Source organism: Ursus americanus, chromosome 19 (assembly GCF_024610735.1).
Source record: "Ursus americanus isolate L20-20 chromosome 19, mUrsAme1.1.p, whole genome shotgun sequence".
Lineage (NCBI taxonomy): Eukaryota > Metazoa > Chordata > Mammalia > Carnivora > Ursidae > Ursus > Ursus americanus.
Genome location: NC_142145.1, coordinates 22,802,390 through 22,827,520, shown reverse-complemented (window position 1 = coordinate 22,827,520; position 25,131 = coordinate 22,802,390). Strand labels below are relative to the sequence as shown.

The 25,131-nt window shown below is 37.9% G+C and overlaps 1 protein-coding gene across 5 annotated transcripts in view; it reads left to right on the top strand.

Annotated features, from left to right (window-relative positions):
• Positions 1 to 403: 403 nt before the first annotated feature.
• Positions 404 to 25,131, top strand: part of SMAD4 (SMAD family member 4) — a 55,878-nt gene continuing 31,150 nt past the window's right edge. For 2 of the 5 annotated variants that reach the window (XR_006778196.2, XM_045790120.2), the window contains exons 1-5: positions 404 to 815; positions 17,649 to 18,027; positions 18,856 to 19,030; positions 19,473 to 19,502; positions 24,563 to 24,775. Coding sequence is in view for 4 of the 5 variants with exons in the window: in XM_045790120.2 (XP_045646076.1) it covers positions 17,779 to 18,027; positions 18,856 to 19,030; positions 19,473 to 19,502; positions 24,563 to 24,775 (667 nt within the window). In the remaining variant the exon portion in view is untranslated. Of the gene's footprint in view, positions 816 to 953; positions 1,260 to 4,143; positions 4,295 to 12,786; positions 12,955 to 17,648; positions 18,028 to 18,855; positions 19,031 to 19,472; positions 19,503 to 24,562; positions 24,776 to 25,131 lie in introns of those variants that run through there. The other 3 variants (XM_087869795.1, XM_045790123.2, XM_087869796.1) reach the window with 3 other exon arrangements.

The following is a 25,131-nucleotide window of genomic DNA, read 5'->3' as shown; positions in this document are numbered from 1 at the left end:
AAGTAAACCGCTACAGCCACCTTCACCCCGGAGGTGGCTGTCCAAGTCTAATTTTTGTGCCCTCAGGTCCTCAAAACACAAGGGCCGGCTGATCGCTATTTATAAACACTTACTGGATGCCCACTCTACTCCTAGCTCTCCCGCTGCTTGAGTACTTTTCTGCAAAGGGATGCCAATTTCTCTGATGAACTCCCTCCAAGCAGCTTTGTGCGGCAGCGCCCTCAGCCAGGGCCGGAGCCCAGAACGGGACTCAGGGCATCCAGCCGACTGGTGCTGTCTCACCGGCGCAGGCGCAGAGCGACCCTCCCGTCACTCCGGGCGGGAGGCGGAGGCAGCCGGGAGAAAGGAAAGCTGCGGGGGGAAAAAGGGCCAAACCCTGAAATTACCCGGATGTTGTCTCTGTGCGCGCATGCTCAGTGTCCTTTCGACAAGTTGGCAGCAACAACACGGCCCTGGTCGTCGTCGCCGCTGCGGTAACGGAGCGGCTCGGGTGGCGGAGCCCGCGTTCGCGCCCGCCTGCTCTCCTCGGGAGGCCCTTCCCACCCTCCCCTCAACTCCACGGCCGCTCAGGGGGCGGGAGCGGGTGAAGGGAGCCGGGAGCCCCGCGAGAGAGGCACCCCGCCGCGGGGCGGCCCGGGAGCTCGAGGCGGCCCGCGCGGGCAGCGGCGCGGCGCCGAGGAGGGGCGGCCTGGCCCGGACGCGGCTGGGCGGGGGCCGAGGAGCGCTCCGGGCCACCCGGGGAGCGACTGGCCCGGCGTCCCCGTGGACGAGCCGCGGCGGGAGAGCGGACACTCCCCGCCATCGCCCGAGCCCAGGTAATGCGCCATGTCCCCTCCCCTTCCCCCGGCCGGGCCCGCGCACCCCGCCCGCGGCTTCCCCGCCCCGGGGCGGGCTCCTGGCGGCGGCGGCGGCGGCGGCGGCGGCGGGGAACGAGCGGGAGGCCGGCGGGTGCGCCGGGAGAGCGAGCGCGGTCCCCTGACGGGGCCGGCCGGCGGCCCCAGCGGAGGGCAGGCGGGGCCGCCGGGCCTCGCGTCCCCTTGGGCTCTGGGCTCGGTCCTCCGGCCCCGAACTCCCCTTGCGGTCTGTGGCAGAATCAAGTTAAACTCGGACCGGGACTCATGCTGCGGCCGCCGCTTCTCTTTGTTGTTCTTGAGTAGTTGCACTGTCCGCCCCAGCCGAGCGCGCTGGGTAGGCTGGAGTGTGTCGCCTTAGGTATAAATGAAAGTTGTAAATGGCCTGCCTTAATTTCTTTTCTCAAGGTAATTTTTGTTTTCTCTTTGTCCTTTACTTTCCCTTACTGATTGTGTCATTCCAGTTCTTGTTTCTGGCTTTGATTTGTTTACTTTTTGAGTATTGTGGGTGATGGCGGTATGCGGGAAGCATTCTCAGTACCTAACTGGCCGCCACCCCAACCCCACCCCACCCCACTCCTAATAAAAAATAAAAGATATAGTTTATCCTACTGCTAGGACTACAAGTACTGAGCGTGAAATTGGTGTAGGATGTAGGGCGGTGGCTCCATCACATGCCCCAAACTGAGGTTATAATTTCTCAGGCAAGATTTTCAAAGAAATGGGTGTGTGTGGTTAACTTGAAAGATTTCTTTGCGGGTATAGGGAGGTTTTTAAAAACTCTGCTGGTAACTGATAGCTATTTTCCCCCTTAAAACCCTAGCAATTTTTTTTTAAATGAACAAATGTATTTCTAATTATTTATTTTGAATTTAGTTTCTTAATGTCTTTAATTTTTGTACCATAGTTTAAGGGCAACCTGCCAGTTATTCCGGAATTATAAACACAAGATAATGTGGAATCATTTTAATTTGTTTGAATTAATTTTCTAAAGGCTTGTAATCTTGGCTAATTTTTGTTAACAATCTTTGACTTTTGTCAGAATTAGCATCTTTTTAGTCTCAATAGCAATTCGATTATGTGGGGTTTAAAAAGTAGGTTCAGTATTTTTGTTGGAAGAGACCATGTAGTCTTTAGAGAAAATAAAGAAATGCATACTTTCAAAAAGTAATCAGATTTAGAACGTTGCATTGGAATAAATTTTATTGTGGATTTCATAAATTGCCGTTGCCTTGTTGTACTGACACTAAATATATTTCGATTGAAATATAGCATAGGAAGTTCTAATGTGTAACTTTTCTTTTTCGGCTAAGGACTTCTTATTTTCTCTTTTGAAAAGTTCTGATATGCTTAGTATATGACACTTCACGTTGTAAATGATTGATATAATTAACATTTAAAAATATGATATCCTGTTAATGTTTCATAAGCTATGATTTTGTTTTCTTAAAAGGGCTTGTTACAGAACAGAGTAATATAGGCAGGCTAAGCATTTACGACTCCCAGTATTTTAGGTCTAAAGGTGATAATAAATTATGTAGGTTTAAGTTGTTGGAATTAAAACTAAAAGCCTTTCTAGAGGCTTTTATATATATATAACATTTTGTGAGTCTGTTAACAGAAGTGGCTTTTTCTTTGCTTTCCAGGTTTTTGGGTGAGGTTGCTTTAAAGAGGTATTACATCTTAATTTTTTTTATTTTTGAAGTGGGAGTGCCTAAGTAGAAGCTTCTCTGTTTAGCTAAGTGCCATCATTGTAAATCTTAAGCTTAGAAAAGAACTGCAAATCGGTTGCAGATTTAATGAAAATTTGGGCTGAGAAAGTGAATTTGAAATTTTTAGAATACATTTTATATGGATCATTGGCCTTTCTGATGGCTTTGCTGCTTGAAGCAGTTCTGTTTATACTCTGAAGCAGCAAATCTTATTTCTAAAAATCTATGTATGCTTCACTTTCTTAAACTACATTTTAGTTGATCTGTTTCTTTGTGTGTGAATTATTTTTTCTGCATTCCCCTTTAGGTCCTTCCCCCCCCCCCCCCCCCGGCAAATTAAAGAGCAAGTATTAAACTAATTTATGCTGCCTAGTCACACTCCAGCTCTCTGGCTTGGAAGCTGTTTTTTTTTGTATATATTTTTTTTTTTTTCTGATTGAGCTGGTGTTATAGTAACATCGTTAGACACTATTCTAATTGAGCTGTGAATTGCTGAGGCCTCTACTAGGGCAGTTAACCCTACAGGATCTGCCTCGTTCATTACATTTAAATTGCATAATTCGTCTCGTCTAAAATTTTGCCTATTTTGGTGAGTACGTTATTTTTCTTACGTTTAAACTTGTTTGAGTTCTACTTTGTCCACCTCTAGCTCATGCCTAACTTTTTTTCATTTTTCATTCAGTGATTTTTAGCATGAATGGGCCTTTAAAATCTTAGGTTGGCCATTTCAGTACTCATTGTACATGTTTTGATTTCCTTTTTTTCTAGAAGATTGTATAGTTGTCTAGAAATTTTTGTTTTGCTTACGTGATTAAAGGTTGACTCTGAAGTGATGCTTAATTATGTGTAAAACTAACATGATTAAAACGGTTTCATTGATGTCGTTGTTTTCTACACTAAATCAAAGTTAAAGGACTTGGGTCAGCATAACACAGGATATAATATAGTTTTGTTAAATTGTCAAATTATGGGCTTTTTGCTCAACAGTTGCTGAAGATTTGATTGTTTTAAAAAGAAATTCAAACAGTTAAATATGTGTAGGTACTCATTTGAGCAGCTTTCAGTATGATACCGTTTGCATCATAATATGACAAAACATAGACTTGGTAATGAGTCAGATTTAGAAATTTTGGATTTTTTTCCTCATTTTAAAATGTGTAATTTTGGTGATGGGAAATGTGGCTAAATTCCAGTTTCTCAGGAACATGGTATTTTGGGTTGTGTCACCTTGACATTATTTTGTAGTGTGATTGGCATCCAGGAAAATTTGTTTTAACCATGAGAGTGGATAGAAACTAGGGTAGTGCTTACTTATGTAAAACTGAGATGATTGGTGGTCAGAATCTTATAATTTAAGTCTTGGTTATTTGCTACTGCAAATTATATCATAGGTCAGATAGATAGAGACCAGAGACTGATTGTAAAGATTGCTGTAACATCTTAATTTAAAGTTGGTGATAATTGTAAATACATTTAAGCTCAAAGACTATATTATTTACATTTTAAATGAAAATTGTTTGCACTTTGGAGAACTTGTAACTGTGTGGGGTTCATCTTTTTATTGCTTTTTTACTCCCAAGGATGAGGATGGTGGTCTCAACCTTGGCTGCGTTTTGAAATCTTCTGGGGAGCTTTGCAAAATACTGGTGGCTGGATCCCACCTCCAGAAATTGTGATTCAGTTGGCCTGGGGTGCAGCAGGATTGGAGTTGGAGGAGGCTAAGCTATTAAGGTCCTCTAACTTTGTATTTTGAACTGTTTCACTTGTGTCAGCTTTACATTCTTTAATACAATGATGTACATATGTACTGTGTAATCATCTCACATCTAACTTAATGGGTCTCGTGGAGGTATTGCCACGTTTGTTTTGCTTAAGTGTTTGTCCCTTCATTTGTCCCACTCTCCCCTCTTTTCTCTTGTTCATTTTTTCAAGTCCTTTGAAATGTCTCGTAGCAAGTTTTAGGGACTTGTATTTCCCATGATAAGAAGTTGGTATAGCATTACTATTCTAAATAGGAAGTTGATCTTTTTCTTAAAGTATTCTAAAATGCATATTTGGGCTCCTTTTAGAGACTTAGGGCTTTGTTTAGGTGTCAAAATTATCATCTAAACTCCCAAAGGAATTTGGTTTTCAAAGCGGGTTAATCTGCTTGGAAACCATACATTTTCTAGGCACCAGTTAATGGGTCACTTCATTGGTTCCTGAGAGGCAAATTTGCATTTAGCTTTTGCTGTCAGGAGTTAACTTACACGCTGTGAGACAGTTGCTCAGCAAGCCCAACTAGTTAGCATTTCTTTAGAAATCATAAAAAGAGGGCATGTTCAGTTCTCCATTTACATCATCTGCAGTAGTTTGTAAGTGTTGGTCGAACAGTAGTTGAATCTTCATCTCTGAAATAACTATTTTTTTTAAAAAATTATTTTTCTCTTTCCACGTTCCATTCCAGCACACACACACAAGTTCAGAATGGGAATTGAGTGGAGGAGGTATGGGAATCTGTATGATTTAAAAAAAAAGTACTCCTTGATTATAAAGGCTTTGGATATTTTATCCTTATTGCTTTGCCTAAGTATGGGACAGGCTTTATTTTGCAGTCACTGATGCACTGGAGTAATTTACTTAAAATCCATCAAACCGCAATTTGCATGGTTAGAATGCATATCATTTATTTTTCTTAAGGACTACTACGGAATATTTGTCTTTTGTAATAAGGTATGATTTCTTTATTTTAATGTGAATGAATTCAGATCTTTTTCAAATCAAAATGTATTTCTAAATGTAAAACTTAATTAAGGATATCAGTAGTATTTGCTAGTGAATTCTAGAGTATCAACAGATGCTAATCACTGTAGTAATTCAATCATCTGATGAAAGGATGAATGGAAGTAGTACTTAATGGAGTAAGATAAACCAGGTATCATTGTATATAAACACACTAGATACATCTGTGTCAGAGATATGCCCCACTAAAATTAAAGGAAGAACTTTATGTGTATAGATGTTGAAATTAGGCAGTTAGTTAATAGTAAAGAAAAATGACATGACTTCTGTGTAGTTAGTTTTGTAATCAATTCCATATGTTCATGATATTGTAATATGTTCATGATATTTCACTGTCTTTTTGGTAGTTTGTAAAGTGAAATGTGTAGACTAGCATAGACTAGATCAGTGCTTTGTAAAACTGACAGCACCTCAAACTCCTCGAGTGCTTTTTAGGTGGGGCCCCACTCTTGAAATATAGTTAGTAGGGCTGGGCTAACCTGCAGGGGATTCTGAAACACAACTTTTGAAAGAATAAGCTAGATGAATTGATAGTTTCCTTCGTTTCAGAGGTTTTATGATATGCATTTTTCAGTTATTAGTTATTAAAATTCATCTTAATTTTCAATCTTTTTAAATAGTGTTTCCCAAAGTGTAGTCCACAGACTCCTGGGGTCCCTATGATGCTATTCTTTTAGGAGGTTCATGAAGTCAAAATTGTTTTCATAATAAAACATGTTACTTGCTGTTTTTCTGTGTTGACATTTGCATTGATGGTGAAGAAGCAGTGGTGCGTCCTAAACCGCTGGCACCTTAGCATGAATCAAGGCAGTGGCATCAGACTGTATGAATCTTTACTGTGTTCTTCACAGCCAAACAAACGTTAAGCATTTGAAAAAATGTTGTTTCACTTAACAGTATCTTTGGTGAAGCAGTAAAAGTTTTATTTTTAAAATCTCTACCCTGGAGTGCATATCTTTTTAATATTCAGTGTGTTTAAATGGAAGTGTGCATAAAGTTCTTATGCACATCCAAGTACAAGGTTCATCTCTAGGAATAGTACTTGTGTGGTTGAACTGCAAGGTAAATTAGCTGCTTTTTTTAGTGGACTACCTCTCATTTTTACTTAAAAGAACGACTAACAGATGAACCATACTCACTCAGACTTGAATATTTGTCAGGTATTTCCTTGGAAATTAGTGAAGTGGGCCCCACACTCAAGGAGAATAACTAGTTGTTGCCATGATAAAATATGATCTTTCAAGTGAAAATTTTAGATTTGAAAATTTGTGTCTGCCACATGGGCTTGCCAGCTGTGTAATACTTAAAGACTTTTCTAATGAGATTGGTAGTGATATTAACGAATATGATTTTTAAAAAATATATATATTGTGTAAGGAAATGTGTCAGCATTTGGAAGATCTGTATAATTCGGTGAACCAGTATTTTTTAGTGACCAGTGCATGATGTTACAAAGATCATGCATGGGTAGGAGATCCGTTCAAAGTACAGTATACAACAGAGCCAAGAAGTTTATTGATACAGTTTCAGATTCCACATTGCAGCTAACCTTTAAGGATTGCCATTTGTTGCATTTTTGTGTTGAATAAAAGATGAATAACCATTATTATCTAAAAAGGCCATTAAAATACTTCTCTCTTTTCCAAGTATGTACGTATGGCACATTTTCTTCTTGTACTTTAACCAAAACACCGTATCAGAACAGATTGAATGCAGAAACAAATATGAGAATCCAGCTGTCTTAAGTTAGACATTAAAGAAATTAGCAAAAATGGAAAATACTGTCACTCCGAATACTGATATTTTTGTCTGTTTTGGAAAGTAGTTATTTTTTTTCATAAAACATTAATTATTAACACACACTGGGCTTATTATTTTAAATTAATTTAATAAATACATATTTAAATACCTTTTAGTTTTAGAACATAAAAGCTATTTGGAATTCTCAATAATTAAGAATGTAAATAAGGGGACCTGAGACCAGAGAGTTTGACAACTGCTATTTTAAAGTAACTAATTATCTGTATTATTGGCTAGGCTACTGATTGGTTCCAGATTTTATGTGGTTTGTATTATATCACTGTTATTTCTGAGAATGTTAATTTAATTTTTGTTCAGTAATTATGTACTGGGAAACATGTAGCAGTCAAACTTTGTCAAAAGGGGAATTCATTGGCTTGGTCTGGAAATAGAGCTGGTCTCAGAGTGCTGGATCCTGGGTCAAACCAGCCAGTATCATCAGGACTCTTTGTCTTGGCTTTGCTTTTTTTTTTTTTTTTTTTTTTTTTAAGATTTTATTTATCTATTTGACAGAGAGCACACATGCACAAGCAGGGGGAGCTGCAGGCAGAGGGAGAGGGAGAAGCAGACTCCCTCCTGAGCAGGGAGCCCCACATGTGGGCTTGATCCCAGGACTCTGGGATCATGACCTGAGCCAAAGGGAATGCTTAACTGACTAAGCCACCCAGACGCTCTTGGCTTTGCTTTCCTTTCTGTTTAAATCTCAGGTCAGCTCCAGGCTACTCCCAGTATCAAGTCCAGCAGAGAGATTTCTTTCCCCTCTGTAGTTCCAACAGAAGTCCTGGAGCTGTGTCATTGATCTGATTTGGGTCCTTCCCTATCTTTGAAACCACTAATGTGGCTAGGAGGTGACCGTTGCTGGTGAGGTTGGGGATTATTCCACCTGCCTGGAGGGGTAGAGATTTTCCTTGGAAAATCAACTACAGAATTTTTGGCCAACAAAAATCAGGTGCCACCTAGAGGACTTTGTTGATTCTTTTCTTAACAACCTCTAATTTATGAATTCAGAAAAATGTTGGGTTTTTAAATTTTGGTTTTTTTTGTTCTTTGCTTATCAACAGAAGTTTATTTTCTCACAGTTCTGAAGGCTGGAAGACCAAGATCAAGGTGTTAGCAGGGTTGGTTTCTTTTGAGGTTTATCTCCTTGGCTTGTAGATGGCTTTGTCTTCTACCCTGTGTCTTCACATGGTCTTTTCTCTGTACATGTCTATGTCCTAATCTCTTCTTATAAGGACAGCAGTCATATTAGATCAGGGCCCACCCTAATGACTTCATTTAACCTTGATTAACCTCTTTAAAGCTCTGTCTCCAAATACGGTCACATTATGAGGGGTTAGGTTAGAGTTTCAACATACGAATTTGGTGGGGAGAGATATTTTGGCCTGTAACACCCTATCAATAACAGTATTTGAAACTGATATGAAATACTCAGATCAGGCACATCTTATACTCCTTCTAAGATTCTCTCGATGCCATCACCTCCAAGACCTTTAGCAGCTTGTTCTGTTTTAGCTGCTGCTCCGTTCTTCCTCTTCCGTTTGTGACCGCATGGCTTTACCACATGGAGGTGACCAGTCATTGGGCCTGCTGCACAGCCAGACTGACCAGTCACCACCCTGAGTTTCTGGCCTCTTCCCTTCCTCTGGGACCTGGAAGAGATGCTGTGTGGTAGGGCATGGGATCTTGTTTCTGGTGCGTCAACCAAAGGGGCCAGATGATGCAACTCAGAAATGCAGAGGGGTCAAGTCCCCGTTGAAGCAAACTTTTTTTTTTAAAAGATTTTATTTATTTACTTGAGAGAGAGAGAGAGCACAAATGGGGGGGGGTGGCAGAGGGAGTGGGAGAAGCAGACTCCCCCCTGAGCAGGGAGCCCTGCATTGGACTTGATCCCAGGACCCTGGGATCATGATGTGAGCGGAAGGCAGATGCTTAACCAACTGAGCCACCCAGGCGCTATAGCAAACTTTTTTTTTTTTTGATTGAGGTGTAACTGGTATACAATATCCTATTAGTTTCAGGTGTACATCCTGGTAATTTGATATTTTTATACATTACAAAATTATCCCCAGAGAAAGTCTAGTAACAAGGTTAATTTTTAAATAAGATTATTTAAGGTAAAGCCTGGTACACCAATATGATACTTACCCAAGACCTATGGGAGAACAAGAAGCATATCTCTAAATTTGTCCCTTGTAATTCATCTTAAGAGTTACAACAAAGACATTCTTTTTGTTTGATTGTATCATTCGCATCTCAGATTTTATAATCATTAATACCTGTGCACATAATCCTTTGTGCTTTGGGGAGTGCTTCTCCATTTACCTCAGTTTAAGGAACCCCAATTTTCAGACCTTCCTCTATTTAGAATTGAGGCTGTAACTTCTGCTATAGGCGGTTGAACTAAGCCTGCACACCTTTTTGTTTTTTGCTTCTAAGGCTATACTTAGAATTTCTTTTTAATGGTATTTCACCAGGCCAGGTTTTTTTTTTTTCTCCTTGTTAAATGTAAGCACTTATCTCATATTCCCATATTAAGTAGTTTATTGATCATTGATCAAAATACCTATAATTTCTAGAAAATATGTTTTGTTTCACATGTATAATACTTTCAATAATTCAAAAGTAAACAGACATCTGAGAAATAAAAAAATGTCAACATGCTTTAAAGTTTATGAATTCCCATGAGAACCTCTCAGGCCAGCTCTCAACTTTGATTTTAGAGCATTTGTTTCTTTGTTTGTTTATTTATGAGAGCGAGCATAGGCGCATGCACATGCACATATGGGGAGGAGGAACAGAGAGGGAAAGAGAGTGTCCCAAGCGGATCCCTTGCTGAGTGCAGAGCCCTAGGTGGGGCTTGATCTCAGTCCTGAGATAATGACCTGAGCCGAAACCAGGAGTTGGACCGTTAACTGACTGTGCCACCCAGGTGCCCCCAATTTTAGAGAGTATCTTAATTAGCCTGGTTATCTGGCTTTGTAGTCCATGGAGTTCCTGTGAGACCTGTGGTCAGTAATAAGTGATAGCTTATGATTAATAGCAAGTCTAGAGACAAAATACACAATAGGTAAGTAGATGTAAGTATGAACCTCTGTCCCTTTTGCTGACTTTTTCCCTCCCATTACGCCTGTCACCATAGGATGTTTTCTTCTATTTTAGAGACTTTATCTAATATCTGTATTTTAAAGACTTTTGAATAGGCCTAACTCTCTACTGAACTCTTCAAACTCAGTGTATTTAAAACCAAATATGTTACTTAACCTTTTTAAATCTTTCATTCTTTCATCATTCAGTTAACTATGAAATAGGTCCTCTTTTGACTGTCCCTTCTTTTCACCCCTTATATTTAGTTGATTAAAAAACCTAGTCCGTTCTACTTAGAAATATTGATTCCCCCTTTGTTTCCATTGCCCATGCCCCTAATCTAGACCCTATCATTTTGCTGATCACTGTCTCCTAACTAGTTTTGTTTCCCTTTCCAAAGTTATTCTCCATGCTTTGATTTTAGTTTTCTTTCTGATGCAAATCTAATGCCATTATTCCTTCCTTTTTCCTATGATGAACCAACTCTAGAAAAACAAATGCACTTTTATCCCTCTGCTTTTCCTGATTTTCCTTCAGCCTGGCAAATTCTTACTCACATGTGGTAGTTATTAGTATTATTCCACCAGTAAGTATTCTGATGGCTCTTTTCTGGCACATGGTAGTATTGCACTTCTGTCTCCCTTCCCCACATTGAAATTAAGCACGGTTCAGGATTTCTCAGTTTCAGCATTGTCGACATTTTGGGCCGGTTAATGTCTGTCATGGCGTGCAGTCCTGTGCATTGCAGGAGGTTTAGCAGCAGCTCTGGCCTTTACTACTTGATACCAGTAGTTCTCTGTTTCCCACCTCTCCATTCCAGTTGTGACAATCAAAAATGTCTTTAAATATTGTCAAAAGTCCTCTGAGGGACAGAGTTTTCCTGGTTGAGAACCACTGGCATGCCATATGACGTTGGCCAATCAAATGTGAGCAGAAGTGACAGACTTTAAAAGACAGTGCGTGAGTTATCCTGTCTTTCCCCTGCCATTTGAGGACATATGTAGTGATGAAGCCTTTGTTTTGTTAGCCTAATTTCTGAAAGATGATCTTGAGCAGTGACCCATTATCTGTGACGGACATAGAGTTTAGCTTATGCAGGAAATTAATTCTTGTTTTAAGCTATTGATATTTTTGGGTTTGGTTGTTGCTGCTATGTAGCATAGCCCAGCCTTATTGCTAAACCATGGTAAGACTTATCTTACCTCTGGACTTCCCATGCTTTCTCATTTATAGTACCAAATCAATTTAATACCTACTTCTACATCTCTTACTTAGTGTAGTGATAAATTTGGATCTTCTAGATTAGTGGTTCTCAATGGAGTAAGTACTGTACTTTAAGGGATGTTGTGGAAATTAGAGGAGCATTGGTAGATGGGGGCAAGGAATGCCATCCTATAATGTGAGGGACTGTGAAGAATTATCATGCATCCCATAACACTTTCACATGCCCCAGAAATTCATGTAGGAGGTAAACATATAATGATCTAACTCCATCTTTTTTTTTTTTTTTTTTAAGATTTTGTCGATTATTTGACAGAGAAAGAGAGAGTACAAGCAGGGGGAAGAACAAAGGGAGATGGAGAAGCAGACTCCCTGCTGAGCAGGGAGCCTGTTGTGGGGCTCGATCTCAAGACCCTAGGGTCATGACCTGAGTGGAAGGCAGATGCTTAACCGATTGAGCTACCCAGGCGCCCCTAACTATATCTTAATATATACTCACTTTTTCAGAAATTAAGTTTCTCTTAATTCTTTTTCTTAATTGAAGTTGTTTTGTTTGGAACTCTATCAAGAATTCACCGTTTGGGGAAATCCATGTTACCATCTGCAGTGCCATTGTGCTATTTGAGTTGCCAAAACAACACACCTGTCTTGGAAAGTCTGAATTTGTCATAATTGTGCTGTCATAATTATGATGATTCTACATATAAGTGAAGTATCATGCCTGAGCAATTTTTTATAAGTTGGCTCCAGTGCCGGGCTTGAACTTATGACCTGAGATCAAGACCTGAGCTGAGATCAAGAGTCGGACGCTTAACTGACTGAGACAACCAGGTGCCCCATGCCTGAGCATTTTTATTGAAATGTGCACTTTATTATATATTAATCTTTTTCTCCTTTATGTTACAATTAAATTATTTTATTTAAAAATATGTGCGTGTTAGAACTTTGTTTCAGGATGGCTAAGAGGGGGTGATATAAATTATTTGTTACAAAAATGGGATGTTTGTCTGATAGGGTTGAGAACCACTTTCTCATTATGTGCTACTTGTTTTTTGTATCTGGAGTGCTTTGCACATAGTAGTAGATACAGTATTTGTTGAATTGGTCAATTTATGGTTCCCAGATTGCTTTTATGTATAGTGTTGTATTTGATTACCGTAGAGAATCTGTAAAGTTGGCAAGGCAGAGCTCGTTCCCATTTTACAGAGAGAAATGAAAGACATACTAACTTGCCCTGTCATACTGCTAGAGTTTTAATCGGAACTAACAAATTTATTTATACCATTCTAGGACTTTTGTGTATCTTTGCATACCACTCTTTTTTTTTTTTTTTTAAGATTTTATTTGAGAGACAGAACACAAGCAGAGGGGAGTGGGAAGGGCAGAAGGAGAGGGAGAATCAGACTCTGCACTGAATGGGGAGCCTGATTCTGAGCTGGACCCCAGGACCCCGAGATCATGACCTGAGCTGAAGTCAGACGCTTGACCTACTGAGCCACCAAGGTGCACTTATCATTTCATAACATTCCTAAAAAATTATTATCTAGAGCTATTTAATGTAGGAAAACATCTATATACCCCTGTTGGTATTATTATTATTATTATTATTTTTTTAAAGATTTTATTTATTTATATGACAGAGAGACAGCCAGTGAGAGAGGGAACACAAGCAGGGGGAGTGGGAGAGGAAGAAGCAGGCTCCCAGCGGAGGAGCCTGATGTGGGACTCGATCCTGGAACACCAGGATCACGCCCTGAGCCGAAGGCAGACGCTTTAACGACTGCGCTACCCAGGCGCCCCAGCCCTGTTGGTATTATTTTTATGCAGGGAACTTTATGTTTTAGGTACTTGTAGTCGTAGGAGTAAAACAGACATAAAATCAAGAACTTGGTGTTTGAGAAAGTGAGGACATTTTTTTTCTTAGAGATTTTGTGTATTTATTTGACACAGAGAAAGCACAAGCAGGGAGAGTGGCAGCCAGAGAGGGAGAAGCAGGCTCCCTGCAGAGCAGGGAAAGCCTGATGTAGGGTCTTGATCCCAGGACCCCGGGATCGTGACCTGCACCGTAGGCAGTCACACAACCAACTGAGCCACCCAGGCGCCCAGTGAAGACATTTTTGCTAGTTTTCAAAGAAATGTGCAATTAAAACATTAGGCTCCCAAATAGCTTAAGTTTTAGGGATTTGAGTGTGGTGAAATAGTTAAACACTGTAATTACATTTTAAATTAGCATAAATTTTTTTGGAAAGTAGTATCAGAAATGAATTCAACAACAAAAGTATTTATATTCTTTAAAATTCGTTGCGAGGAAATGCACAGAATAAAAAAGCTAATCAATCTGTGTTTGCCTCATATATGTCAGGAACTGTGCATGGTGCTGGGGATTTCTAAGATGAGAAAGTTTTGCTGTTTTCTTGAACTTCTAGATTTGTGGCAACAGAGTGTGAGACAAATACATAAATAACGATAATGTGTTGAGTTGTAATTGGGGTGTGTTTTAAACTTGAGGGAGGGGTAATTAACATACCAGGGAATACACAGTAAACACACCAGGAAAATCGTTCTCCAGGATTGGGGGTGGGGAGGGGCATTTAAGCTGCATTTTGAAGGGTAACTAGGATCTAACCAGGTGGATAACATGAGACTGAATGTTTTAGGCAAAAGGAACAGCATGAACATGAATCCGAAAGCATGTACAGAAACGTGTTCATTTGACAATAAAGAGCACTTACATGTCCTAGGAGTTGGGCATATATGATGAATAAGACAAGTACAATCCCTGTACCATAGATCTTCCAGTCTAGATATTCAAATTTTTATGAGGTTAGCATTCAAAGATTTCAAACTGGTGGTTCTCTTGGTTCAGATTTGAATTGAAGGTGTGTTCTGTTTGGCATACACAGTGGTTTTTCTTTCTCCCTCTTCCTTCCTCCCTTTTCTCCACAAATAAGTTGCTGATACTTAAAAATGAGATTTCATATGCAAATGAGCATTGAAGATCTGGCAGCAGTGGGCTAGCATTTTCCCATGCCACTTCCGCTGGAAGTAAATAGTGGCTACCTACTTTAGATGGGTGTGCACTTGTGCTCCTCAGTACTTTTCTTTAAACCTGACACATTTTATTCGTTTATATAATTTGCCAGGCTCCTATATGCCGCTGAGTTGTGAGCCTTGCATGAGTGGTTTACTTCTTCTGTCCTTGCCCTTCTAAATTTCCTTTGACATATTTTAATAGGAGAAATATAGAAAAATGCATGTTGTATTTTAGGAAAATAATTGTTCAACTGAAAGAGGAATCAACATAAAGAATACTAAATTCACATATCAGTCAACAAATTTATATTTTTTATCTTTCTAATTCATGTTTCCTTAATCATATACTTTGAATTTGGTAATAATCCGTGTGATAATTACACTAAGAAAGCAAACATCTGGGCTTTCATAGTGCCCTGTTTTATCTATAAGAACCAGATGGAAGAATCTGAAATAAACACTGAAAGAATGTGTAAAAAAATAATCCGCTTTTAAATTCATCATTTTAGTATTCAGACTATAAACACTGAACATTTTAGTACTCAGACTATAGCTTCCTTTTTATTTTCTAAAGTAGGCTCCATGCCCAACCTGGGGCTTGAACTGATGACCCTGAGATCAAGAGTTGCATGCTTTATCAACAGAGCCAGCTGGGTGCCCCTGTAGCTGCTTTTTACTGAACATTATGTGCTAGGCACTTCATGTAGGTTTTCTCCTTTGAGCTCTGTATACACCTTTTAACACAGGTTAAGAGAGTTTAACGTAATGTGTCCAACTTCTTAGTGTGAGAGCTGGGATTCTAATCCAGATTTCTGACTCCAGCTCCCCCCTACCACCCCAGGCAGGTAATCTTGGGTTATTCAGAAAGTGTACCTTCAACATGTATTTACTGAATGTGGGCAAATGCTTAGTGTTCAAAGGTATAAGAAAACTAGTTCTCAGCATTGGGCTTATAATTAGTTGAAAAAACAGGCATTTATGTAAAATAGATAACGGTAGAGGGGAGCATGAGTTAAATACCAAGTGATGGATAGAAATGCCAAAGAGGCCCGAAACTACAACAGCATCAGGGAGAACAGAAACTAGGAGACTGCTAGAATTGACTAAGGTAGAGAATCATGTAACTTTGTGAGAGAATGTGAGGGTAGTGAATCAGAGAGGTAGGTCAAAGATGATTTACCAAGCTTTCCAATGCTGGGTAGTTGAGTGGAATTAATGCTTCACAAGTAAAGGTTATCAGAAGAGTAGGCTTTGGTAGAGACTGATGAGTTAGTTTTTGTTTGTTTGGTTTTGTTTTTTGTTTTTGTAAGCTCTGTGCCCATTGTGGGGCTTGAACTCATGACCCTGAGATCAAGAGTGGCTTGCTCTACCAAGTGGTTTGCCAGGCACCCTAGTGGGGGATAGATTTTTAATGATTCACGTAAATAGCAAAAGAAAATAAAAGAATAAGCATGGAATACAATATTATCAACAAACAAAAAACAATTTGGCATAAGGTATAGTCTCCACTCCTGCTTTATCTCATTTGTTCTTAGGCTGTTGGTCTTTTCTTATTCCATGTAAGATCTTAAGGTTAGATAAGTTACTTTAGTTTTGTACATATTGAATAGATTCTTCATTAATATTCATTTTCTATATTTTAATTTTTTTAAGAAATAATTTACTGCTTTTACAGGTAAAATCTTTTGAGGAATTCAGTGGTCTCTTAATAATAATTTTATTAAAATATAATTCACATACTCTAAAATTCACTCTTTTAAAGTATATAATTCTATGGTTTTCACTATAGTGGCAGAGTTGTGCAGCCATCACCACTATCAATTTTAGACCATTTCATTACCCTGAAAAGAAACTCCATAGTCATTAGCAGTCACTTCTTGTTTCCCTTCCCCCTAGCCTCTGGCAACCACTGATCTACTTTTTCTTTGTATAAATTTTCCTATACTGATATTTCTTATAAATGGGAAAATGGGATTATACAGCATGCGGCCTTTTTTGGCTTTTTTTTTTTTTTGGTTAAGATTTTATTTGAGAGAGAGAGAGAGAGACAAAGAGCGTGATCATGGGGGAGGAGACAGAGGGAGAGGGAGAAGCAGACTCCCCCCTGAGCAGGAAGTCTGATGTGGGGCTCAGTCCCAGGACCCTGAGATCATGACCCCGATGCTTAACCGACTGAGCAACCCAGGCACCCCCATTGTGACTGGCTTTTCTCACTTAGCATGTTTTCCAGGTTCATCCATGTTATAGCATGTATCAGTATTTCATTCTTTTTTATGACTTTTTTAATATTACATTGTATGGATATACTCATTTATATAGTCATCAGTAAATGGACATTTGTACTGTACTATTGGGCTATTAGGAATGATACATCCATGAACATTTATATATACTTTTTTGTGTGGACATAGGTTTTCAATAATCTTGGGTGGAATTGCTAAGAGTGGAATTCCTGGGTCATATAGTAACTCTGTGTTTAACATTTTGAGGGATTTTCCATTTTGCACCAGCGATGGATGAGGGTTCCATTTCTCCACTTCCTCACCAATGCTTATTATTGTCTACCCTTTTAATTTATTTAACCTACTGAATGTGAAGTGGTATCTCCTTGTGATTTAGCTTTCCCTAATGACTAATGATGTTTGAGCATCTTTCATATGCTTATTGGCCATTCTTTGGACAAATGGGTATTAAATCCTTTGCCCATTTAAAAATTTGTATTCATCTTTTTATTGTTGTCAGTGGTCTCTTTAAAAGGATGGGTGTTTTTTAACTTATAAACGGCATTTCACAACAGGTGATGGTAAATTTTTCATGTGTGTTAGTAGACTTTTAGGCTTAAGAAGTAGTTAATCAGGCGTATTTTAAAGCACTGGTCTTCATTAGAAATCATTTTAAGAAGTCTTGTTAAGATTTAACTTTAGGGTGACTAGTTCAGTCCACAAGACTTGATTGAGCATGCCCCTATAATAACAAGAAGACCTAACTTTAATATTTTTTGGCATGTCAAAAACAGCAACATTTTAATTTATTTAAAACTCTAAGCACCAATGTTAAATTATGTGCATTGAGTCTTTGACTTAACTGGAGCAATTCCATTTTTTCCCAGGTAATTGAATCTACTTTGTGAAATGTGTTTTAATATCTATGTTTCTTTTTTTTTTAGGTAATCCTGAATACCATATGCCTAATAATTTGCCTTGCAACGTTAGCCATTGTTTTTCACTGCCTCCAAAACATCAGAATTTCTCCGGAAATTGGAGACATATTTGATTTAAAAGAAATAACTTTAACAAATGGACAATATGTCTATTACAAACACACCAACAAGTAATGATGCCTGTCTGAGCATTGTACATAGTTTGATGTGCCATAGACAAGGTGGAGAGAGTGAAACATTTGCAAAAAGAGCAATTGAAAGTTTGGTAAAGAAACTGAAGGAGAAAAAAGATGAATTGGATTCTTTAATAACAGCTATAACTACAAATGGAGCGCATCCTAGCAAATGTGTTACCATACAGAGAACATTGGATGGGAGGCTTCAGGTTAGTCTTGTTTGAGAGTTTTTCTATGTCTTTTGTAGTGGTAGATTTAAAAAGTTCTTTCTTTCTCTTAAGTTACTATTAGATAATTTAATGTTTGCTCCATCTCTTCAGATACTGTACATCCCATACCAATATGCATTATGGGGATCTATGGAAGAATATATTCTTCCATATAATAAAGATATATCTTAAAAGTTTTTTAATGTTCTAAGAAAAAAATTCAATGTAGAAAATTTGGAAAATAAAAATAAAAAGCAGAAGAAACCCCATACCTTTAGCACTTTGATATTCATCTTTGTAGCTTTTTTCCTCTTTTTTTGGTATTTTATGTACATTTTAAAAACTGAGTTATACTTGGTCCTTTTGTAATTTAGAAGTCTGATATTGTATGTTTGGTACTTGTATATGAAAAAGACTCTAAAAGAATTCAAGTATATCTTTAAAACTCAAGGAGTTAAAAGCAAATATCTTATAAAATTTTATCTTTCATTTTCACTGATTATATTTTTTTATATAGAACTACATCATATATCTCCTGTGCTGAATATTTTTAAACATGCAGAAATATTTTGTCATTAGATTTAAAAATTTTATTTCTAGATTTTAGGAATGGTTACTTCAATAGACTCATGCTTTTTTTTGCATTTTAAAAAAGTGAGCACAGGTCTTGAAAAAATAACAGTTCATAAATGTTTCTCATTTATGAAATGGAGATTATGATACTGACTTTGTAGGATTATATGAATTAAATGAGAACGTATATAAAGTGCCTTGTTTAATGTGTGATGCATAATTGATGATCAGTAAGTGGTCGTTTATATTTCCTAGGTGGCCGGTCGGAAAGGATTTCCTCATGTGATCTATGCCCGTCTCTGGAGGTGGCCTGATCTTCATAAAAATGAACTCAAACATGTTAAATATTGTCAGTATGCATTCGACTTAAAATGTGATAGTGTCTGTGTGAATCCATATCACTATGAACGAGTTGTATCACCTGGAATTGGTAAGTAGACTTTGCTTTTTATCCTCAGATGTACAAAGGGAAAAGATCTCAGTAGTGTTTTAATTTTTCTGTGTTAAATTATAAATTTGGACATAGCCCAGGACTTCCAGTAAGGTTAAAGAATCAGATTTTTTTAATGAAATATAAATATTTAAATTTGAACTTTAGAATAGACTTGTGTTTTGATTGCTAAAACTATGTATACACTATAGTTCATGTTCTGTCCATTTAGAATGTTGTTTTTGAGAGATAAGATGGAAGGCATTATTGTATTATTTATGTATTGTCAGATAGCATTTATACTGCTCTTCTTGAATTGAAATGGTTTGTGAAGTTTTGAATCTCTGGGTTAAATTTACATTTTGTAATTTTAAATACGATGGAAAATATTTTCATGGTAATGATTAATGTTTCATTTTCTTTTCCCCTTTAAAAAATTAAGATCTCTCAGGATTAACACTGCAGAGTAATGGTAGGTAATCTGTTTCTTGTAACTTTCTCTGTTTTCTTTTATTCTGTACCCTCTTTTCTTTATTTACCTAAAATTAGTTTGTGTGGGTGCTGGTAACATTTACAAGAAAAATACTCATTGCTTTGGAAATGTATGTTTTTTGGGAGCGTGCATCAGTACTTAAAACTGGATTTAAGTAGGCTGGTGGTTCTTTGGATTTGAACTACCATTTATGCACTCAAGTGATCTAAAAAATATGATAGGGGAATATAAAACATACAAAGAAAGAGGTTTTTTTGAATTGGTAAAATTCAAAATTTGGAGTCATGTACAGCATGTCATTTAGAAATACCAATATTCTAATTTTTCTTTGTTTCTCCTTAATTTTATGAACGATTGAAATTTTAAGTATGATTTAAAACTACATATATTAACATTTTTTTCAGTCTTGTTACATTTTGAGTAAATAAAGCAAGGCTACTTTCACTTTTGTAGATGATCTAATTCTGTTTTTAAGTGTGTTTTGAGGTAGGGAAATGAAATCAATGGGTGTGTGTTTTTTTTATTGTAATATTGGAGAACAGAGATCTATTAAAACTTTAGTTTTGTTACTTAGAACATGTTAATGAACTAAAGTTTTTGTAAGAAGCAATTAATTTGCAGAGCAACTCTGATAAAGAACCACCATTATCTTAGAAAGGTGTGCAATTGTTCTGGAGGGAAATTAGTGGTTTGGTACTTGTTGCAGAATCTTAGAGTTGAGTCAGAAATATCATCTGACCTTAAACAAAATTTAGGAAGAGTATGAAAGTCTACTTGTTTTTATTGTCCACTTTTCTTCCATGTCAGTATAATAGAGGAAGACTGTAGTGCCTTTTGGTACTTGCCAGTGGTTATTAGGTTTCTGAGAATAGCGGGTTGGTAATGTGATAGTGGTCTGGGAAGGGTAGCTCTAAGATTGGTTAAATTCCTGCCTCTTTGCTACACAGATACTGATATTATGTCATTTGTTTTTTTTGAAAGTAAATACCCTTCAGATCTTCACCATTCTCCATCCATGATTTTGGAGAGTTAAAGTATTCAGCTCAGTAGGGATTAAGGATTGGGGGCCTATAGTGATACCTATATTAGAATCTCCTTAGTGGGAGTGGTTGTGAGGAGATCCAGTTTTGAAGACTCATTACATTCCCCGCTTATCCTGACATGCTACTGTTATGATTAGCTGTCTCTGGTCGGGTTGTGTGGGTGATAGGCTCTTTTTAGTGGCTCCGAGATTGTTTTAGCCTTGCAGATCCCCCTAGTGGTGGATCTGAAGGCCAGCTTCAGTGGCGTATTTCCTCAGAAAACAACAGGTGTTTTTCACAGCCCCTTCTAGATTTGGACGAAGAAATAATACAAAGCCAGGTAAAGAAAATGTTAAGAAAATGGGATAATTCCTTCGCTTCTGAGTTGGAATCTTAGGGTAATCATTTCCAGCCTATCTCATATCTTCTGTGAAACTTTCCATGACCGCATCAGTCTGCATGTTCATTTTAAGAAATATTTGATGAGCATGTATTGCTTGGTACTGTGTTAGAATCTAGGGACGATAGGATAAGTAAGGTGTGTTTTCTCCACTCTAGGTAGCTCATAGTTTAGTGGAGGAAAGACAAGGTAAATAGGACCACAGTAGCATCAGACAAGTGTTGTGCTCTGCCTCCTGGTGGTGATGAAGAGCGCTGACTTAGGGTGAGTCCAGTGGCTTCAGCTTTTCTGTCCCTTATACATTCCTTTACCCCTCATAGAACATTTTACAATTACATGTACGATTCCTCTAAAAGTACGCTGAAAGCATAACAGCTAGCACTCGCTAAGTACATACTTTGTGCCCAGTACTGAGCTATATGAGTTACAAATATTGTTTCATCGTTCTCATTATACCCCCACGTGGAAGGTGGCATTTTCCACACCTGATTAGATGAAGATCAAAATAGACAGCTAGGGGGAGCTGGAGTAATGTGTGTTCAATATTAGATATTTAAGCAATAGAAAAATATTATAAAAGAGTGTAAGTTCCATGAGGGCAGAGATTTTTCTTTTGTTTATTAATGTATCCCAGGTGCTAGAACAGTACCTGCAACATAGATGCTCAATAAATATTTATTCAGTGAGTGACTTTGTTGAATGCTAGTCCATAAAGAGAAATAGTTAATCGTTTGGTGTCTGTTATTCTGGACTTAAAAAATATATACTATATGTTTTTTAATTTTATTTTTTTGAATAGGCAATACATGGTCCATAAATCAAAATACTATAAAAAGGTATACAGTGAAAAGAAGTGCTCCCACCCCTGCCCCCATTCCCCCCCACCTCAGGTAATCACTTTTATTAGTTTCTGGTGTTTCCTTCCAGGGTTTCTTTATGCAAAAATAGATGTGTTATTTCCCTCCTTTCTTACATAAAAAGCATATTGTGCACTTGTTCTGGACCTTGCTTTTTTAATTACAGTTTGTGATTTTTTTAAACATGCATGTGATCATAGTGTACAATAGTGTTTTGTAACCTCCTTTTTTTTCTCTTGGCAAAAATATACTGCAGACATCTATCCTTGATTCCTACAGTTTTACCTAAGGGACATGTTTTAAGTTATTTGTTTGAGGAGACTTGTAGTCAAGTAGAAGTCTCAAACTTACCTTTGGGGAAGGTTTAGTCAATATACTAGGCAAGAAAATATTATGAGGCATAGCTCTTTAAAAGTAGAGTTTAGTCGTTACAATTGCACATTAAGTGGAAGGGTCAGCTAAAAAGCAAAAATGATGAGTATCAAGTTGACCAACTATTTCCTCAAATCAGTAGCTTTCTCCTTATGTACTAGCAATACCAATGTCTTGGTAAAAAGATCCTTTTCACTATAATAACAAAAAAACCCTAAAATGTCCAGGAATTACATGGAGCTGTAGGGTCTATACGAAGAAAATTATAGAACTTTGAAGAGTATAATTTTTTTAAAAAAGATTGGATAGATACAGTAATATCCACTTTGTGTCCCAAACGATTTTTTCTTTGTATTTTTATAATTTGGCTAACATTAGTGATGAATGGTTGGGTCCAGTTCCTTACTGATACATAGTGATGTGTTAAGCATCCTTTTGGTTATCATTTTGTTTCCCTAGAATTTTTTAAAGAAAAGCTTTTTGTGAAATCTTCATGACTTTTTTTTTTTTTTAATTTATTTATGAGAGAGAGAGCATGTGCATGTGTGCACGGGTGGGGGAGGGGCAGAGGGAGAGATAGTCTTAAGCAGACTCCGTGCTGAATGTGGAGCTGGACACAGGGCTCGATTTCACTACCCCAAGATCACCACCTGAGCCGAAACCATGAGTCAGACGTTCAACCAACTACGCCATCCAGGTGCCCCTTCCTGACTTTTGATGCATGAAAAGAGCCCTTGTACATAGAATTTTGAGCAATGGATTATTCTTACTGCTTTGAAATAGTCTCCAAAAAAAAGGGCCATGTTGGGGCACCTGGTTGGCTTAGTAGATCATGTGACTCTTAATCTCAGGGTTGCGAGTGCAAGTCCCACTTTGGGCATGGAGTCTACTTAAAAAAAAAGGGCCATGTAATGAATTGGTATTTATGTGTATTCAGTTTTTTCAAAAATTGACATAGGGAAAGATAAAGGGGGATATATGTTGATTCTTTTTTTTTTTTTTTAAAGATTTTATTTCTTTATTTGACAGAGAGAGACAGCCAGCGAGAGAGGGAACACAAGCAGGGGGAGTGGGAGAGGAAGAAGCAGTCTCCTAGCGGAGAAGCCTGATGTGGGGCTTGATCCCAGATCGCTGGGATCACGCCCTGAGCCGAAGGCAGACGCTTAACAACTGCGCCACCCAGGCGCCCCTATATGTTGATTCTTAATGGAAAAGAGAGTGTCTTGTTGTGGACTATTTATTGACTGTTCTAAGAAGAGAAAGTAGTACTGGAATTCAGTGGATTGTAAAATTCTGGGGTAGTGTTAGTTTAGAAGCGGTAAAGAGTTGTTTGCTAAAGATAAAAAGCATACCCAAAGTAATAGCCTAAAACAAATAGGGAGGTTCTGAGCAGAGAACAGTTGATATCAATGCAGTTTGTTTTCTTTTTTTCCTTAAAGGCAACCATTCCCTAGTTTGTTAAAGGAAAACTGTTATGTTGTATCAGCTAGAGTTTAGGTTTGCTTATTAAGGTGTAACCACATAGGTGAAAGGTGTTGATTGAATTTTTTCACGACATATATTTATCAAACATCATTATTTAATTTGGGTTTTCAGAAGGAAATTTCAGTTTGACTTACCATTTAGAATTTTTCTTTCTGGTTCTAACCCTGTAGGGGACATTCAGTACCTTTCACTTTCAAAGCATGTCACTTAACAATAAGTCTAAATCCTGGAATTGGATAGCTATCAGGTCCCATTCATATTTCTACACTGTGAAATTAGCAAAAAAATATATCCAAATACTTGATCTCAGTTTGGTCTTCTCATGAACTAACATTTCCCTAGCTATTTACTTTTCATCTTACTCATGTATTTAAGATGGTTATTACTTCTAGGTTAATCCAGAAACTAAGGAATACCTCTTGAGGACCATTGCTGGAAGTTGTTGATATATAGTCTAGCTTCAAATTTCAGGGGGTCGGTCAGGTTGATTGATAGAATATATCTGAGGTCTCGACTTCTTTTCTTTTTTTTTTTAAAGATTTTATTTATTTATTTGACAGAGATAGAGACAGCCAGCGAGAGAGGGAACACAAGCAGGGGGAGTGGGAGAGGAAGAAGCAGGCTCATAGCGGAGGAGCCTGATGTGGGGCTCGATCCCGGAACGCCGGGATCATGCCCTGAGCCGAAGGCAGACGCTTAACCGCTGTGCCACGCAGGCGCCCCAAGGTCTTGACTTCTAAATAGTTTTTGCAGATAAAGTACTATTCTTTTCAAATATGAAAAAATTCTGAGAGCTATTTACACTATAGTTGATTTTAGGTGTTGTCATGTTACTTACAAGATTTTTTTTCCTGGTAACTGAAGCTTATAAGATTTTGAAATGTGTTTAATTTTTTTATATAGCTCCACCAAGTATGTTGGTGAAGGATGAATATGTTCATGACTTTGAGGGACAGCCATCATTATCCACTGAAGGGCATTCAATTCAAACCATCCAGCATCCACCAAGTAATCGTGCCTCAACGGAGACATACAGCACCCCAGCTCTGTTAGCTCCATCTGAGTCTAATGCTACCAGCACCACCAACTTTCCCAACATTCCTGTGGCTTCCACAAGTGAGTAGTAGAATCAAATGTAGTCAGTGAGTTGATCTCACCCTCTTTAATATTTATATGTAATAATTATATCTACTTGGAGGAAAACTCCAAGTAAGTAAAAATTGAAAGTAGTGTGGTATGTTTTATAGGAAAAAAATATTAAATAGGTTTTTCAGTTGGTCCTGGAAAAAATCGTGTTTGTAATTTACTTAAATGTTTTTATGTTGATGTACAGTCACTTGGAATTAAGTAACGACTTTGATTATAATAGTGATTTAAATTAGCGGTCTAATTTGTACTTTCTCTGCTATTACATGCAGAAGTAAGAATCGTCCTGCAGTTTCAGGTGTGTTCTAGAAAAGTGTTTAAGTAGC